The sequence below is a fragment of the Ambystoma mexicanum genome, chromosome 1q, assembly GCF_040938575.1.
Source record: "Ambystoma mexicanum isolate Mex_15411 chromosome 1q, UKY_AmexF1_1, whole genome shotgun sequence".
In the NCBI taxonomy this organism is placed as follows: Eukaryota; Metazoa; Chordata; class Amphibia; order Caudata; family Ambystomatidae; genus Ambystoma; species Ambystoma mexicanum.
In genome coordinates, this window is record NC_090922.1 from 536943506 (window position 1) to 536960810 (window position 17305).

Below are 17305 nucleotides of genomic sequence, written 5' to 3' on the forward strand. Positions count from 1 at the left end.
TGTATGCTTGTGTGTAACTAGATTAACCTTTAATTCCATGCCTCGATCCTCGTAACAGTGAAGCCAGACTCCTCAGCCACTCTACCAGTGTGAGAGTTTACAATAACATGGTTGAAACCATGCACAAACACTAATATTTGGTCTTCCTAAGCTCTCAACAAATCTGCGGCATTGGTTTATGTAGCAAGGTCTGCATACTGAGTCCCTGGAGACGTTGGAGTGCATAAAACGGTGTCCACTACATGGGAGGGCCCCCAAAGAGCGGGTTTTGGTCACAAGTTAAAAAGGACAAAAGTGACACTTTAGAAACAGTCAGAGGATGCTCTGGTCAATATATCTGGCCACAGGAATGTTGCTTGACAATAGCTGTCAAAGTACAGTACAAAGCATTGCACATTGGAGCAGGTACTGGTGAAAAGCAGGAAAAAAAGCTTGTTGGGCAAAGTTTGTATGCAGTACCCTTAGGGTGCACTACAACAACTCTGACTACAGGTGTAGGAAACTCAACCTTTGGTATAAGCTTGTACTACACAGTTTTGGTAGAGTGTTGAGCAGCCAGGCTTATCTCAAGAGGGGTCAATGTGAGCTGTAGGGGAGTTGCACAGAGATTCACAGTGACACATATTCAAATAAACTCTTAAATACATTAATAATTGTTTATTCGAGAAACCTTGTGTCAGTCAGTTAGAATAAGCCTTCTTCAGAAGGGAGCAATATAATAGTAACACACAAATACACTTCAATACTGTACACACTTTGTTTCTAAATCAGTTTAGACCCTTTTGGGATGGCCCACCGACACAACCTACACCTTCAGGTGACTTCAGTAGCCAGGGTGCTGGGGACATTAATATCTTACTGTTTGCATTTAGAATATGGCGTTCCTGCTCTCGCATCTTGAAGATTCGGCCTCTACTGTCCACCCCCTGGATCAATTCCACAAAGAAACTGAAAAAAAAGACGAGCGGGCCATTTTGACAAATTGCACCCTTGGGTGGTTTACTGTAGCTGCAAATGCAGCCTGCTTAGTCTCCTAGGAGACCCAAATGCACTCTGTAGTGATTGGCCCGCTGACTGTCTGGGAAGGACAGTCACACTGCTGGGTTACTGACAGCTAGGCTGGAATGGATGGGAGAGAACTGAATAAAAGGCAAGGCTTTTGGCTTGGAAGGCAGAGTGGACCACCGGACAAAGGAACCGAAGAAGAACTTGAAGAGGACGCATGCTACAACTCCTGGACCGTTGGTTTGCCCGGTGAAGCCCTGCTGATGTGCTTAAACTCCAAATTCGTATCGACAGAGAAGCCCCTGCAAGGACGACTTCTCCCCTTGAGTTGTCATCTGCTGCACTTTTTCTTCAATTCAAAGTTACTGTAAAAGTCTGAGAGAACTTACTGCTTGCTGTAGATTTGCTTGTGGCCCTAAATTGATTCTTCTTTTTCTTCAAAGACTTCTAAAACATTGTGCAAAGACTTTTCTTACTTACCTGCAAAGAAGTGCTTCAGCTCATATAGGCTTGTGCCCATTGACTTTGGCTTAGCCTGTTCCACTGAATGACTCTTTTTGGGGGATCTGAAAGTATTTGCCTGCTTAAGTGTGGTCTATTGTATGTTCTAATAATCTTTTCATTTGGCTTACTTCTAAGTGATTCTAAATGCGACAGTGATATATTAATGTCCCCAGCACCCTAGCTACTGAAGTCACCTGAGGATGTAGGTTGTGACTGTAGGCCATCCCAAAAGGGTACTCACTGCTTTAGAGTTATTAAGAGTGTGTAGTTTGAAGTATATTTGAGTGTTACTGTTATATTGCTCCCTTCTGAAGAAGGATTTCTCTGACTGACAAATTAATTGTTTATTCAAGAAACCTTGTGTGTAAGAGTTTATTTGAATACTAGTTGCTGTGAATCTCTGTGTAACTCCCCTACAGTTCAAATTGAGCCCTCTTCATATAAGCCTTGCTGCTTAATCATTCTACCAACCTGTGTAGTACAGAATAATACCAAAGGTTTGCTTCCTATTGCCAGGTCATCAGGGTTTTTGTAGTGCACCCAAAGGGTACTACATACAATCTTGCCCAACGCGGATCAAAAATGCAGTCCAAAGTCTAACATTTATCACCGTGAATGTACATTTTGTAACAGTTAAGGATGTTTTTCCTTTAGCTGCGTTTCAAAAACAACACATTCTTGTGCTTTTAAAGGTAGCACTTATGTCAGTGTAATGTCAAAATGCCTGTCCAGCATCTAGAGTTTGTAAGCTCAGTCGGTTGCTGCTTGTGGCTTTTGGATGAATATTAGTAGTACAATTTTCTGGGTAGGTTTAAATTGTAATCTGTCCTATGATGGAAGTAATTTGTGGGATGTTATTAAGGAATACCCCGCTTTCCTTGCATCCCTTTCCACGACAGGCCGCCTTCACTGTATTGGCATCCTGTCGGGGAACACCACATACGCTTAACGGTGGCGGAGGAGGAAGCATTGGCCAGAGATGTAAGGCGGGGAATGTGTGTATATGTGTGTGGGGTGCATGTGTAAGTATGTTTGTAGAGTTGGGAAAGGGAGGGAGGTGCCGTTCAGGAGTCTGGGGTTGTCCCCCTCTGAACAGACACCAGGCAGATTGGGTAGGAGGGCGGGGAGGGAACAGGGGTTGCAGGGGTGTCCCACGCATTACTATAGGGCCATGGAAGGGGGCCCCCAGCGGGAATGATGTTTACTCCCCATTGCTGAAACCGGGCTAGGGCAACCAGGCTTCGATGAAAACAGCCTGTAGAGAAACATCATAGATCCGGTATTAATACTTGATATCTGATAACAACTGAATGCTTCTACTGTATGTTATCTGGTGAGCTCTGTTGCTACACTCAGTATTAATGTTGGGTCAGGAATTCATTAATTGGTTTCTTTCCACTAATGTTGATAGTCCCCTAACCATTGAGTGTTCTGGTTTACTTGACAAGCTGCTTGATTAGATTCATCTTTAACTCAGCACATATAGGTTTGTTTAAAATAATGTCAGCATTTGCTCGGTCCAGCCTCTAGAGGTTGGGATTATGCAAAGATTCTGAATCTTTGATGCATATCAAGCCACAAAATCAGCTCAACAATAATCTAATCAGTTTTGAATGATACAGGGGAGGAAATTAAATGGCAGAGAGGAATGTTTGAGGGCATGGTGTGTGGGAGAGGTGATTCGGTCTCAGGTGAGGTCAGTAATACATGAAGTAGTGTTTTTCAATCTTTGAGTCCAATGATAGAGCAGGACTGCTGTTTCTCTTTGTGAAAATGTAAGGAGGAATTGGGGCTTCAGTCTGAGGTGAATTCTGGGGAGGTTGGAAGATGGTGCTTTAATCTGGGGTTAAGCCACAAGCCCATTGCGTGATGGAAGGAAGAGTGTTTTAGCCAAGATTAGGCATTTGTTAAGGGGTGCTTCATTCTGGGTTGTTTGTTGAAGGAATTAATGGTTTACGATCTTAAGCACAATCAGGAGGGATGGAGGTTGGTGTTTCCATCTCTAGCAACATCAGATGGTTCAAGGAGGTACGTCAGCCATGGGGTAGGTGCTTTTTTTTCAGGGGAAATTAATGCTTCATCCCAAGCCCAAGACACAAGACAAGACATGATACTTCAAACTGGGGCCTTTTCTGGGTGCTTTATCTTAATCTGAGGCCAGGGGGAGATGGGATAGCATTTACCATTGTGGGGCAAGGAGGGATGAGAAATGTAATTCCGTGTGGGACACCACTTTGACTCCTCTTCTACTGATTTCTGTAGGTGAAAGAGGCACACTTCAAGGCACATCCGGACTGGAAATGGTGCAATAAGGACCGGAAGAAATCAACCTCTGATGTAAAGCCTTTAATTCCTGGACCTGGTGGGCTCCACAAAGAAATGAGAGAGAGAAGCATGTCTGAAACTGGCACTGCTGCTGCTACTGGAGGTTAGTACAGCAACAAGATACCTTGAACCTGATAACACTGAGATCACAGGAGGTAAATGAGTGATTTAATACCCAGATACTTCAATGATCACAGTAGCTGAGCTTTCTTTAGCCACTGAATGAATGCAGTAAAAGGAACCAGTTATTATCATGGAAGGTGTGAGGTCTTCAGGAACTGGTGGTGATTTCAGTCGTTCACTACTGTTTTCCTGAGTGGGGGAATATGTGTTGGGAAAGCTGCTGAAAGAAATAACTTTCTGATCTCTTTTAATGGGATACCCATCACAGCACTGACAGTTTTTGTGATCTTGACCTAGATTTGGTGAGTGTGGTCTTTTTAACTTTACTCCCTTTCTTAACTCTTTTTTGTTTTTGTTTAAGGGGCACTGGTTAGACCTTAATGCTACTAGTGAAGAGGGATCCATTCTTCCTTTGATTGTTGTATAGTTCTACTTTTTCACTTAGGGACTGTAGTGCAGGGGAACCCAAACCCCTGTTTTTACTTTATGGGCATTGTTCCCATACACTGCAGTGCAGAGCCTTTTTGACACATTTTCTTTGTTAGCCGTCTTCTCTGCTGGCAGTGGAAGGAAATGGCCTTTTATGGCTATGCCCTTCACAAGCTCTGGCCAGAATCTTTAAAGTATCCTATGTGGGCCAGGAACTAGTTGGGACTGGCAGAAGGCCCTACACACTGTGAGGAGCGAGACATGAGATGCAGACAGAGGACTCATGGTTTTTGGTTATAAACTTTGATTTAAATAAAATGGGGTTAGGAAATGCCCACTATCTCTAATCTAGGAGGTAAATACCCTATGTCAATCAAAAACCAAGGGGGTCTGTCCTTGGTCAAGATGTCAAAGCAAAAATATGTCATGTGTACGAAATCCTAGTCTGGCTCTCACACTCTAAAACTAACTGCAAAGGATATTGTCTCTGGCTCTCAAAGTGCACAAATGTTCAAATCCAACACCAAGGTATGAATCCAACGAAAAAGTTCCCAGTGGACAATGTTCACAGTTCCATGTAAAGGCTCCCTTACCCAGATTCCTTTTACCAATACAAAAAGTTAAAACAAAGAATAACCAAGTTCCCCGTAAAAATCCCAAGGGCATGGATCTTCTTTAAGATTCTGCTCCTGCTGTAACTTATTACACACACTTCACTTTACCTGGTATACTCTCCGGCCAGGACATCTGTGCAGTCTTTCATACACTTGGCTTTGCCTGGTATACTCTCTTGTGTGTAATGACTTCCTTTTATCCATGAAATATTTGCCCAGTATTGGCTTATCGACCCTTGTAAGAGTGCATTTCACTGCTTCTTTCACACATTGGGTCTGTGCCCCTTTTCCAGGACCATTCACATTTACTTTGCTTTCTCTTCTGAAATGTGGGTTCTGCGACCCGTTCGTGGCATGGTTCACAAATAAGTTAACCTCTTCACAAGCTTCCCTTTGCATCTCTTGCGTTACTTTCATGAAGCGGCACACACTTTCAGGCAACCCAGTAACCCGTCCATCTTCCCTGGGCTTACCGGGTGCTTTAAGTATCCCTTGCGTTTCTGCGTTTTGTTTCCTTTCAATTTGCTGGCTCTGCATGTGTCGTGTTAGCCACTGCACCTTCCACAGTGTCCTTGTTTACTGTGCACGGTTCCCATTGCCCCGCGCTCTCAGACACCGGCCTTCTGCACTTCGGTTTCTCTTTCTGCCGTCTGGATTCGCCACCTCACTGCTTCTCGCAACATGCTTTCCCTCAGCGTTCTGATCGCTGTCAGCACAGTTCACGCACAGCCCAGCATCTGCAGCTCTCCCTTCTGTCTGTTAACTGTGGCGGATTTAAACTTCCCGGCATGATTGAACAGCTACGAAAGACTAGGCCGCTGTGTTGGTTTACCAGTCTTAGTCATCTTCATTGCTCTGTCCCTCTTTTCCGTCTCGGTTGTTATCGTGATGTTCCTTGTGCGATGTTGAGGAAGCTGATATTGGATCTTATTGGGAGTGATCATTACTGCCCCATGTCTCTTCCTCGTCTGTTGTTGACATACTCTGCTTTGTGTGATGTTGGGGAATACTTAGTCGATTTGGCAATTGTTGAAACACTATTTTCTTGGGGCGCTTTGAAACAGTATTTTCTTATTGTATATGTGCCTAACAAGCAAACAATAAATAAAATAAATGGAGCAAGTGTTTCAATATGCCATCAGGGCATGAGGAATGGAGGGAACATCCCTAAAAGGGGAGAGGGAGAGTGTGGGGGAGGGGAGTATGTGACTTTCTCCAATGATGTTGTGTCATCTCCTTGAGGGTTGTCTCCACCCAGGTGGTCCTCCCTCATATGGCCACCCCCATGGTCGGGATCAGGTAGCCCAGATTCATCACAATGCCCAAATCCACATCTGCACTAGACTAGAGGATTTTTAGGACTGTGGATGAACTGGCTCTCCATGATTGGATAGCCACACAGGATTTGAATGTTACTGATGCTTATGATAGGTGGGCTGGGGCACCCCCAGCACAGGTTTCTGTATGTCCGCAGGGCCACTTCAACTGAACAGCCAAAGCATAAGTGGTCACAGAGAGACGTCTGTCAGCCATTGGTGTGACAAGTACTGCCAAACTGAACTCTTGGATGGTAAAGCTCTGCTCTTTCGATTAGGGGTAGCTATCGCCCTCCGTTGAGCCAGTGGAAACAACTGGTACGCCTGTCTTATCCCCTTTCATCTCAACTGTATGTACAACCCGTCCCACCACCTCACCCTTCTTTTGGGACAGGACCAGAGCAATTTGCACAGCAAGAGTGCTTTTTGCCTTTAAATTTGAAGTCGCACAGCCGTTGGGAGTCACTCCGACCCACCCATCAGTCCCTTTGTTTGTGCCAATGAGAACTGTTGCCTACACCACAGCGCTGTGTGTTGCAACACTATCCCCCATAGATGAGTCAAGGTCTTGGCACCAGTGGCAACTGGTGCATTTTTCAATTGGTGGGGTGTAAATATTTGGCCAAAATTTACATGAGCGACCAAACGTATCGAGGGAGCCCAACCAACCAATGGTAGTCCAGGGGGCTCTTCCCCGGAGTACATTATGTTGAATATTAGATTAATAGATATGGTGTATTACATTGCACACTTTCTGTGAAAAATGAGTTTGCATTCTGTTTTGTAGGGTGATTCATGATAACGTCCAATTGATGCAAGTCACCAAGTGCATAGGATCATTTCCTAACACATTTTCATGAGACTTTTCCCATGATATATCCAAATATAAAAAAACATTGTAACACTGGCTGTGCCTATACATTTCTATGCTCTTTGTACCTATATAGGCCATTATTCCCATGTAAGAACCTACTCCTGTTTGCTTTGTGCTTAACACCAGTAATTATGCTATATGGAAACATGTCTAAACTGGCTCTGCCAATATATGGCAGTAACTGCACATAAGAAACTACTCCTGTTGGCTCTGCTATTAACAGCGCTATTCCACAAAAAGAAAACCTGGTCAAACTGCCTGCTCCAATGCAGGCCAGTCGAGACACATAGTAAGACTTACTATCCCTATAGTGACGTCCGTTGTACCCACAATCCCTCACGCGTCGAGGTGCCTCAGATTGTTTTTTTTCTGCCCAGCTACTGGTCGCCTTTATGCGGAGCTCCTCGAGAGACATTGACAAATAGTTTCTTCGACCTTTGGTCGTTTGTTATTAATATCAATAACGTAGATCCCTCCCTCGACGCAGAGCTGTTTCTCCGCCGAGCAAGATCTTCGACGGAAGGACGAGCGGAGGGGATCCTTTGGTGCTGCCGAACACGTGGCCTGGCCTCGCCGGCCATACACAGTAGGGAGAGTGGGGTTGTGTGGTCTTTCTTTCTCTTTAAGAATGCCTTTCTCTTTCCCCTCCCTCTCTTCCGAGGTCGTAGTCAGACTTCTTGCCCTCAGCTATGGAGAGGACGCCATTTAGGTTTTGCCCGCTTTGCAAGGGTAAATATACCTGGAAGGACAAGCACAAACGGTGCAACCGTTGCTTACCCCTCGATCACCAAGAGGAAGGCTGTGCGGCCTGTAAATTACTAAAGCCCATAACTCTAAAAGACCACAGGGTCAAAAGGTGGGCGGCCTATGCCATGTCTAGGCCTGACTCCTCGCCCGCTGCCGCCGCCGCCGAATGTGACGAGGACAGTGACTACACGGCCCCTGTAACGGAGGTTGTAGACCTCTCAAAGGAGAGTTCACGCTCCTCGTCCGTCCCCGGCCCCGACAAGCCCGGCTCACGCCCAGTTTATGGGGATGAACAGCCCGGCGACAAGGACGCACACGGAAAAACACCAAAGCACATACCCCCCGGCACGCATTCGTCGAAGACGAAGGCAGCCATAGCGCCAACAGGGACGCTGGGCCCACCGGCGTCTTCTGCCGACCGTAAGGGTCGTCGGCCCTACCCGCCACCGCCTCCGCGACAGGCGACTGGGCATTCTAAAGATAAGGGCGCTAACACCAAAACCTCCGGCGACACGCATCGTAAGAGCGCTCACGTTGCCAGCAAGGACTCGACGAGCAAGGACTCGACGTTACATAGCGCGACGGCGACCGATCCCTCGGAAGAGAGAATGATCGCCGAAAGCCTTGTGCGCATATCATCTAAGGACGGCCAGAGACGTACGGCGAGTGAGACGCCAAAAACCGTGCACAAGGCCAAAGATACGCCGAAAGCGCCGGAAAACAGATCAGGCCAGTTCCCGCCGCTGACGGAAGGCCATAGCCAGCGAGAAGGCTCCTCAGAAGGCGAAGGCACACTTTCTTCGACGTTATGGGACAGAACCAGACAACTACAGGAGGAAGAAACTCCTTTTTCATTCCCAGTCCGTCCTGGCCGACCTCAGTGGACCTTTGAAAGGTTCCAGACCTGTATGGATAAACTAGACGGGTTCATGTCCATCCCAGAAGACACGGCACCCAAGAGACCAAGGGAGGCACCCCTGGAGAGTCCAAGGGCTAAATACCAGAAGTTTTATAACCCCATACAGGAGGACATATATTCTTACGACCTCACTGAGGAAGACACCCTCTTCCAGGAGGAAGATGAGTTCACCTATGTTGAAGACCAACAAGAAGAGGAAGGTTTTCACGAGGACACTAACTTAGGTGAGGAGGGATTCCAGGAGGACACAGGCGAGGGTGACCCAAATCCCTGGCAGTCACCAGCTAGGTCTACAGACACAGGCAGTAGCAGTATAGTCATCAGGTCTACTGAAACTACACCAGTCAGGAACCCTTCGCCTGTTGATGATCAGCCCACCTTCAATGCACTGCTGAAGAAGGCAGCAGCACATTTTTAACTTGAAACTGGGGAGGTCACCCCAGACACCGATTTTGTGGAGAGGATTATCAAAGAAAAACCCCTCACTAGCCAAACTATCTTCATCCTCGCCTCAGTTAAGAGACGTATTACCCCTTCTCTGTCCACTCCTGCACTAGTGAGAGGGATCAATCCGAGGATTGAGAAACTGTTCTCTCCCCCTCAATCAGACCCATTATATATTAAGGGTCACTCAATCCCGGACTCCCTGGTCATGACCAACACCAGGAAAAGGGCCGGAGTCCCACTATCTACCAGCGTGGCACCCCCAGATAAAGAGGGGAAGAAGCTTTATGCCCTAGCCAAGAGAATCACCACCTCTGCAGCATTCTCTACCAGAATTGCCAATAATAACACACTATTGGCAAGCTACGCTGATGCTCAATGGGAAAAGCTTAAACAGGACATTGAAGAAGCTCCCGAACCCCTAAGAACTCGTTTGCTGGCTACAGTTAACGAGGGCTCTCTGGACAACTAAAGCATCGTCAAGAATACCCTCGATGCAGCAGAGATGACTGGCCGCACTTTGGTACAAGGAATTTTGCTGAAGCGTCACGTCTGGCTTCGTAATTCCGGGTTTAAGGCAGAAACGCAAGCGTCCCTTATTAATAAGCCCATAGAGGAGTCCTACCTCTTTGGGAAAGCAGTTGATGACGCGCTGGAGAACGCGAAGAAAAAATTTGACACGATAAAGACCTTAGACCAAATTTCAAAACCCCCTAACAGGCGGGGATTTGGTAATAAGCGCTTTTTTCGTGGCCAACGCCAGCAACTACCAAGGAAATAGTGGCCAGTACAATCAGAGGGGTCAACGCCGTGGCAAAGGGAGAGTCCGGGGTTCTGTCCCCAGAGGCTCCCAAGCCACCAACACCACCAAGTGATGCGAAGATTCGCATCCCCTCCCATGCAATGCCGGTCGGGGGCCGGTTAACATCCTTTCTTCCAGCATGGGAGGGAATAACATCAGACCGCTGGGTGCTTTCCACCGTAGCCCGCGGCTACTGTATAGAGTTCAACAGTTCCCCAACATACAGACCCCCGAGGGGATGCCGCATGACACCAGAACACCTCGCCATCCTTCTCCAAGAAGTGGACCAACTGCTGGAAAAAGGAGCCATAGAGGTCGTGCCTCTATCTCAGGTAACGGAAGGTATTTATTCAGTGTACTTCCTTGTACCCAAAAAGGATCTAACCATGCGCCCTGTATTAGATCTGTGCCCAGCGAACAAGTTTGTCAAACCCCAAAAGTTTTGTATGGTGACCTTACAGGAGGTGATCCCACTGCTATCACAGGGAGATTACATGGCGACACTGGACATGAAAGATGCATACTTTCATATTTTAATGTTGCCAGTGCACAGAAAATACCTCAGGTTCATGATAGAGGGCAAACACTACCAGTTCAGAGTGCTACCCTTCGGCATAGCATCTGCTCCAAGGGTATTCACGAAGGTACTGGCATTGGCAGCGGCCCACCTGCGCAGGTTATCCATCCCAGTATACCCTTACCTCAACGACTGGCTCATAACAGGGGACTCTTACGAGACATGCTTCTCAAACACCCAAAAGACTTTAGACCGTTTGTTCCAGCTGGGCTTCTCCATCAACGAGAAGAAGTCCAGCTTAGACCCCACCCAAGTCAAACAATTCCTAGGGGCTCTAATTCGAACAAAGGACGGCCTCGTCTTCCCCTCCAACGAGAGGGTCCAAAACATGCTGTTTCAGATCCCCCAATATGTGGCAGGTTGAGAGGTGACGGTGCGCAAAGCGATGCGCTTGCTAGGAATGATGGCGTCGTGTATTTATTTGGTACATCACGCGCGCCTGCGCATGCGCCCAATGCAAGAGTGGCTCAACAGCCAGTGGTGTCAGGCCAGCGGACAATGGGACGATCTAGTGGTGGTCTCGCAGGCCTTGGTTCTCTCGCTACGATGGTGGACAAAGGAAAACCTGATAATAGGGAAACCTTTTGCCACACCCGCGGTGGAGGCCACTCTAACCATGGACGCATCCCTCACAGGATGGGGGGCTCACCTATCCCATCAGACTGCTCACGGAGTGTGGACTCCGAGCGTAGCATCCAAGCACGTAAACCTACTGGAGCTACTGGCGGTGTTCAAAGCACTAAAAGCCTTCCAAGAACACCTACAAGGGAAGACAGTGATGGTCCTTACAGACAGCACCACAGCCATGTCCTACATCAACAAGCAGGGGGGCACCCACTCTCCAGGACTGTCCAAGCTGTCCCAGAATATATGGAAGTGGGCTCTCAAACACAACATGTTCCTACTGTCACAACACGTACCAGGGGAACTCAATCTGCTAGCAGACGAACTCAGCAGAGACTTCCCCCTGCCCGAGGAGTATGAATGGCGATTGCACGAAGACATTGTCTTAGACGTCTTCACGCAATGGGGATTCCCCGAAATAGACCTGTTCGCAACTCTGGAGAACTCACAATGCCAAAGTTACGCCTCCAGGTACCCCCAGAACCAGTCCAAGGGGAACGGTCTGTCGATTCAATGGTCAGGGAAATTTGTTTACGCTTTCCCCCCCCCTCCCCGATACCCCTTCTCAACAAAGTAGTGCACAAGATGCACCAGGAACAAGTTACCATGATACTAGTGGCCCCGATGTGGGCCCGGCAGCCATGGTTCGCTCACTTGATGGAGATGTCTCAATCTCCCCCAGTGAAACTTCCCTGCCCACACAACATGCTGTCACAAGACAAGGGAAGGACACTGCATCCATGCCCTCAGAACATGAACTTAGCAGTCTGGCTCCTGAGATCATAGAATTTGGACATCTACAACTCCCGCAGAGATGTATGGACATCCTCACGGAAGCCAGAAAACCTAATACTCGCCACTGCTATTCTAGAAAGTGGAGAAGATTTGTCATCTGGTGTAGAGGAAAGAGCATCAACCCGGTTGACTGCTCTCCCACACATATTGTTCTGTACCTGACCCATTTATTGGATTCAGGTCTAGTGTTCAATTCCATTAAAGTCCACCTGGCGGCACTTTCTGCATACACCACTTCCCAACTTAAAGTGTCGTGGTGGAAGATCCCAGTTATCAAGGCCTTCATGGAGGGGGTAAAGAGAATACACCCTCCGATAGCTAACCCAGCTCCCGGATGGGACTTAAATGTGGTACTTACCAGACTCATGGGCTCGCCATTTGAACCCATGCACAAGGCAACTCTTAAGGACCTCACTCTTAAGACTGCTTTTCTAATAGCTATCACCTCCATTAGGAGAGTAAGTGAACTACAGGCTCTTTCTGTTTTAGACCCCTTCGTAACAGTTCACAAAGATAAGGTGGTTCTACGCACACACCCAAGGTTTGCACCGAAATTAATCTCGAAGTTCCATGTAAATCAGTCTATAGTACTTCCAACTTGGGAGAAAAAAGTCTGCATACTCTGGATGTACGCAGAGCTGTCATGTTCTACATGGAAAGAACCAGGCCACTGAGAAAAACTAATCAGTTCTTTGTCTCGGTGGCAGCAGGAAGAAAAGGAGATGCAGTCTCAAAGTCCACTATATCTAGATGGATTGTTCAATGCATCAGTCTGTTACACTCTTGCTAAGAGAGAACTAGCCTTCAAGCTAAGAGCACATTCTACTCGAGGCACTGGGGCATCCATAGCATTCATTGCAAATGTTCCCCTTGAGTCCATCTCCAAAGCGGCTACCTGGAGTTCTGTGCACACCTTTACAAAACACTACTGTCTAGATGCACACTCTAGATCTGACTCCCAGGTGGGACAGGCAGTATTAAGACATCTTTTCTCCACTGTTCCTTCTCATAACCCACCGCCAACTCCGGGTACTGCTCGCTAGTCTATGCACAGCATGTGATTCTAAGCAGATTAACAAACATCAGAAGACAATGCATTACTTACTGTGAAAGCATTTCTGATGGTTGTATCTGCTTAGATTCACATGCGCCCACCCTTCCTCCCCGCTCGGATGGAAGGAACATAGACATCTTTCTACATCTCTCTCTTTTCTGTACTCATTCACGTATAGAAGGCTCCCTCAGGAAAGAAAAAATACAGAGGGACCTCGACGCGTGAGGAATTGTGGGTACAACGCACATCACTATAGGGATAGTGTTACAGGCACGCCTTGTCGACGTCCCCTTTTCGACTACGAAAAACAAAATGCAATACTCTGCAGTGACCAATGGATGTCGGACCTATGCACAGCATGTGACTCTAAGCAGATACAACAATCAGAAATGCTTTTACGGTAAGTAATGCATTGTCTTATGTTTGCATCATCATAGATGACAGTAATAAATGCCTTGCCACAGCAATATATTTTAGCAAGAAAGGCTTCACCAAAATGCCAGTCTAGCCATGTAATAATTGTTTGGGAGAATTCTCAGAAATGTGCTAATTCCTCTCTACCTTAGAGAGCCCCAGTAACTTTGCTGGATTTTAGGACCTTTAATTTTTAACCTGGAGAGAGTGAGACCCTTTTGCCCCACACTCTCATGTCTTTTTAATGTGATTTGAACTCTGTGTGTTTCTTTGTTAAGTATGGAGTCTGACAAACTCCATAGGCATCATCTTTACATTGTGTCACACAGCACCATAGGTGCTGTGACACAGGGATGTTTTTTAGATTTCCCAAAGGTTAAAATACCTTAGAGGGGATTGGGTCCTCTGACGTATTCCATATCTATGACATGTAATCACCGCAGCTGTGCTGCTTCGGAAAATCTTCGGCATCTGCGTCCTGCGTCGATGACGTCGATACGCCGCCCTCGAGTACCTCCTCCGACGGCCGACATCACTGGATGTTATAAGTAGGACGCACGCCGCCCGTAGCCTCAGTTCCGTTTTTTCTGCGAACGTGTTCACTTTTGAGATCTCGGCGCCCCTCGACTCTTTGGAGTTTCTGTTCTTTCTCGGTTCTTCGAACCTGTTTATATTGTGAAGTATATTCTTCGTAAAGATGTCTACCTCGTCTTCCACCCCGCATCAGGGCTTTAATAAGTGCAGGGACTGTGGGTCCAAGATGTCAGTGACAGACTTGCACGACGCCTGCCTCTGGTGCCTCGGGGAGGCCCATGACACAGATGATTGTGTTGACTGCCAGTCGCTCACGTCCAAAGCCTTGAGGGAGTGCAAGAAGTTGTTGTCGGTAGGTAAGGTGTCCAAGCCACAGAAGTCGAGGTCTGCTGGGCTTTCGACGGACGATTCGAGAGGCGACTCCCCGCATCGGCGTCGGAAGTCCAGTGGGTCTCGGTCCCGGAGTCGATCCCGCCACTCCTCTGCCTCTTCGAGGCACTCCCGGAAGCGCCGTCATCGGTGCCTTCCCCGTCCTCATCCGAGGACTCCGCCCGTCGGCGGGTCGCTTATCCCACCAAGAATGCGACGCCGGAGGAATGGGCTTCCTTCGGGAAGCAAATATTAGCGATTCTCGAATCGCAGGGCACTGGTTCGTCCGCGCCTCCTAGTGGGGTTGGTCATGATCGGTCGAGACACTGCTCGCATGCCTTCGGGCTCGGATGATCGGCACCATTCGCGGGAGAGGTCCCGCTCGGACAAGGGGAATCGTTCACGTCATGCCCGGTCCAGGTCCTCGACGCGCTCGAGACCGTGTGCACCTGTGGTGTCTTCGAGGAGGACGTCGACGCCGGTGGCACCGACGGACTCTTTTGAGGCCCCGCCTCCGAAGAAGTCATCAACGCCATTGGCACCCAGGCTGTCGAGGGACACGCTCTGAGTTCTGGCCTCGAGGCCTGTGTCGACGCCATCGATGCTGTCGGCGCCGCGTTCGGCGTTGACGCCGATTCACTCGATGCCTTTCGAGGCTGTTTTGACAGGGCTAACCCAGGGCTCAGTGCAACCCCCTAGAAAAGCTTTGGCCAATGTCAAGCATGGCTTTGTTCCACATTCTGTGCCTTCTTACCGCCATCTTGAGTTTATTTCAGAGGTGGATGAGGGCTCTGATGATGGCATGGTTCCTGATACAGTGCAGGACGAGATTCTCTCGGGCCATTGCCAGATTGAGGACCTGCGGCAGTCCCTGCACGATGCCAGTGGGCTGGACACCTCTCCGGAGGTGGAGTTTTGTAGGCCTGAGCCTGGCACTCATGCCGACTCCTCGTACCGGCGCCTTATGTCTAGGGTCACCAAGTACTTGGGATAGTCTGCTCCCCCAGGGGATTTTCTTCAGGATGACCTTACGGATATCCTCGACCAAGGTCCACCAACTGACCCGGTACTGCAGTTCCATATGGCTCTACAGAGGAGGGTGGCGGCGGCTTGGACTGCTCCGGAGAGTCTCCCGGCAGTGGGCAAGTCTTTGCCACGAAAATACCGCCCAGCCAGTAGCAGCCCCTGCTACTTGACCAAGCAACCCACTCCAGAGAGTTTGGTGGTGCAGGCGGCTACGGCCCCGGCAAAGCAGGCGTCGTATCCTACCATCCCTCCTGATAGGGACGATAAGCGTTTTGACGGCTGGGTGAAGAAAGTGTTTTCTTCAGGGCGTATGAGGCTTCAGGCGACCAACTCCATATGTGCCTTGTCACGTTTCACGCACGCTCTGTGGAACTGTTTCCTTAGCGGCTGAACATATTTCCGAAGGGGATGAACCGGATGGTTTCCTTGCCATGGTTCAGGATGGCAAGGATGCCATGTGTGAGGGCGTTCAGTTGGGTTTGGACATGGCAGATTGCGTCAGCCGGTCATGGCAGCAAGCACCGTGATACGCAGGTTTGCGTGGTTGCGGAAGTCGGGGTTTGCTCCTGATGTGCAGGCCCGGTTCCTCAACATGCCCTTTGACGGGGAACATCTTTTTGGCAGCAAGGCTGACGAGAGCATTGAGAGGTTGCAAACCTCCAAAGCTGCAGCAAAGTCGTTGGGCGCTGCAGTTCGCCAACCTCCGCCTTTTCGTCCTAGGGGACAGCAATGGAGGGGAGGTTCCTTTCGTTATTACTCATCCTTTGGTAAAGCGAGAGGAGCTGCCAGTCAAAGGGGCCACCGTAGGAGTGCCAGAGGTGGAAAACAAGGTACTCGAGGTGCCAAGGCCGCTCGGGCTGTTGCCTCTGTGCCCTCAGGCAACGCCGCAGCCGCTTCAGTTCAGTCATGAGGCCATGTCCCATGGTTCGGCGGTTGGGGGAAGGCTGGCGCAGCATCTTGCAGAGTGGTGCGCCATTACTTCAGATGTGTGGCTTCTGGAGATCATAACCCACGGCTACTGTCTTCCTTTCCGGCAGAGGCCTCAAGACAATCCACCGGGGAATATCTTTGAAGAGTCTGGATCCGCTCCTTGCACAGGAAATTCAATCTCTGCTGGAGAAAGGCGCCATAGAAATGGTGCCTGTAGCGGAGAGGAACAAGGGATGGTATTCCGCTTATTTTTTGATTTCCAAGAAAGACGGGGGTTTGAGACCCATCATGGACTTGCGTGGTTTGAACAAACTCCTCAGGAAGGACAAGTTCAAGATGGTTACTCTCAAGTCCTCCAGACCCTTCAACTTCAGGACTGGTTGGTGTCTCTCGACCTCGAGGGCGCTTATTCTCATGTGCCGATACATCCAAAGCACAAAAAGTACCCGAGGTTCGCGGTTGGCGACTCGCACTTTCAGTTTCGGGTCCTGCTGTTCGGATTGACCTCCGCCCCAAGGGTCTTCACCAAGCTCATGGTAGTGGTGGCAGCGCACCTTAGGAAAGGGGGGGATTCACGTCTACCCCTACCTGGACGATTGGTTGATCAGGGCGCGCTCTCCCGAGCAAGTCCTGGATCATCTGTCAGTCACCTGCCACTCCCTTCACAAGCTGGGCTTCTCCCTCAACTTAAAGAAGTACCATTTGACACCAACTCAGAGGCTCTAGTACACCAGAGCTGTGCTCGACAGGCCCTGGGGCCGTGTCTTCCTCCCCATGTGAGGGCTCATCCCATTCAGCAGATGATGCACAAGTTTCAGCTTGCCCAGAGTCTCCCAGCGTTCAAGTTCTTGAGATTGCTCGGCCTCATGGCATCCTGCAT

The 17305-nt window shown here is 48.8% G+C and overlaps 1 protein-coding gene across 5 annotated transcripts in view; it reads left to right on the top strand.

Moving 5' to 3' along the window:
* Positions 1-17305, top strand: part of CIC (capicua transcriptional repressor) — a 2254744-nt gene that overhangs the window by 646114 nt on the left and 1591325 nt on the right. For all 5 annotated transcript variants that reach the window (XM_069640957.1, XM_069640955.1, XM_069640959.1 and 2 more), the window contains exon 7: positions 3772-3937. In XM_069640957.1, the coding sequence (XP_069497058.1) occupies positions 3772-3937 (166 nt within the window). The remainder of the gene's footprint in view (positions 1-3771; positions 3938-17305) is intronic.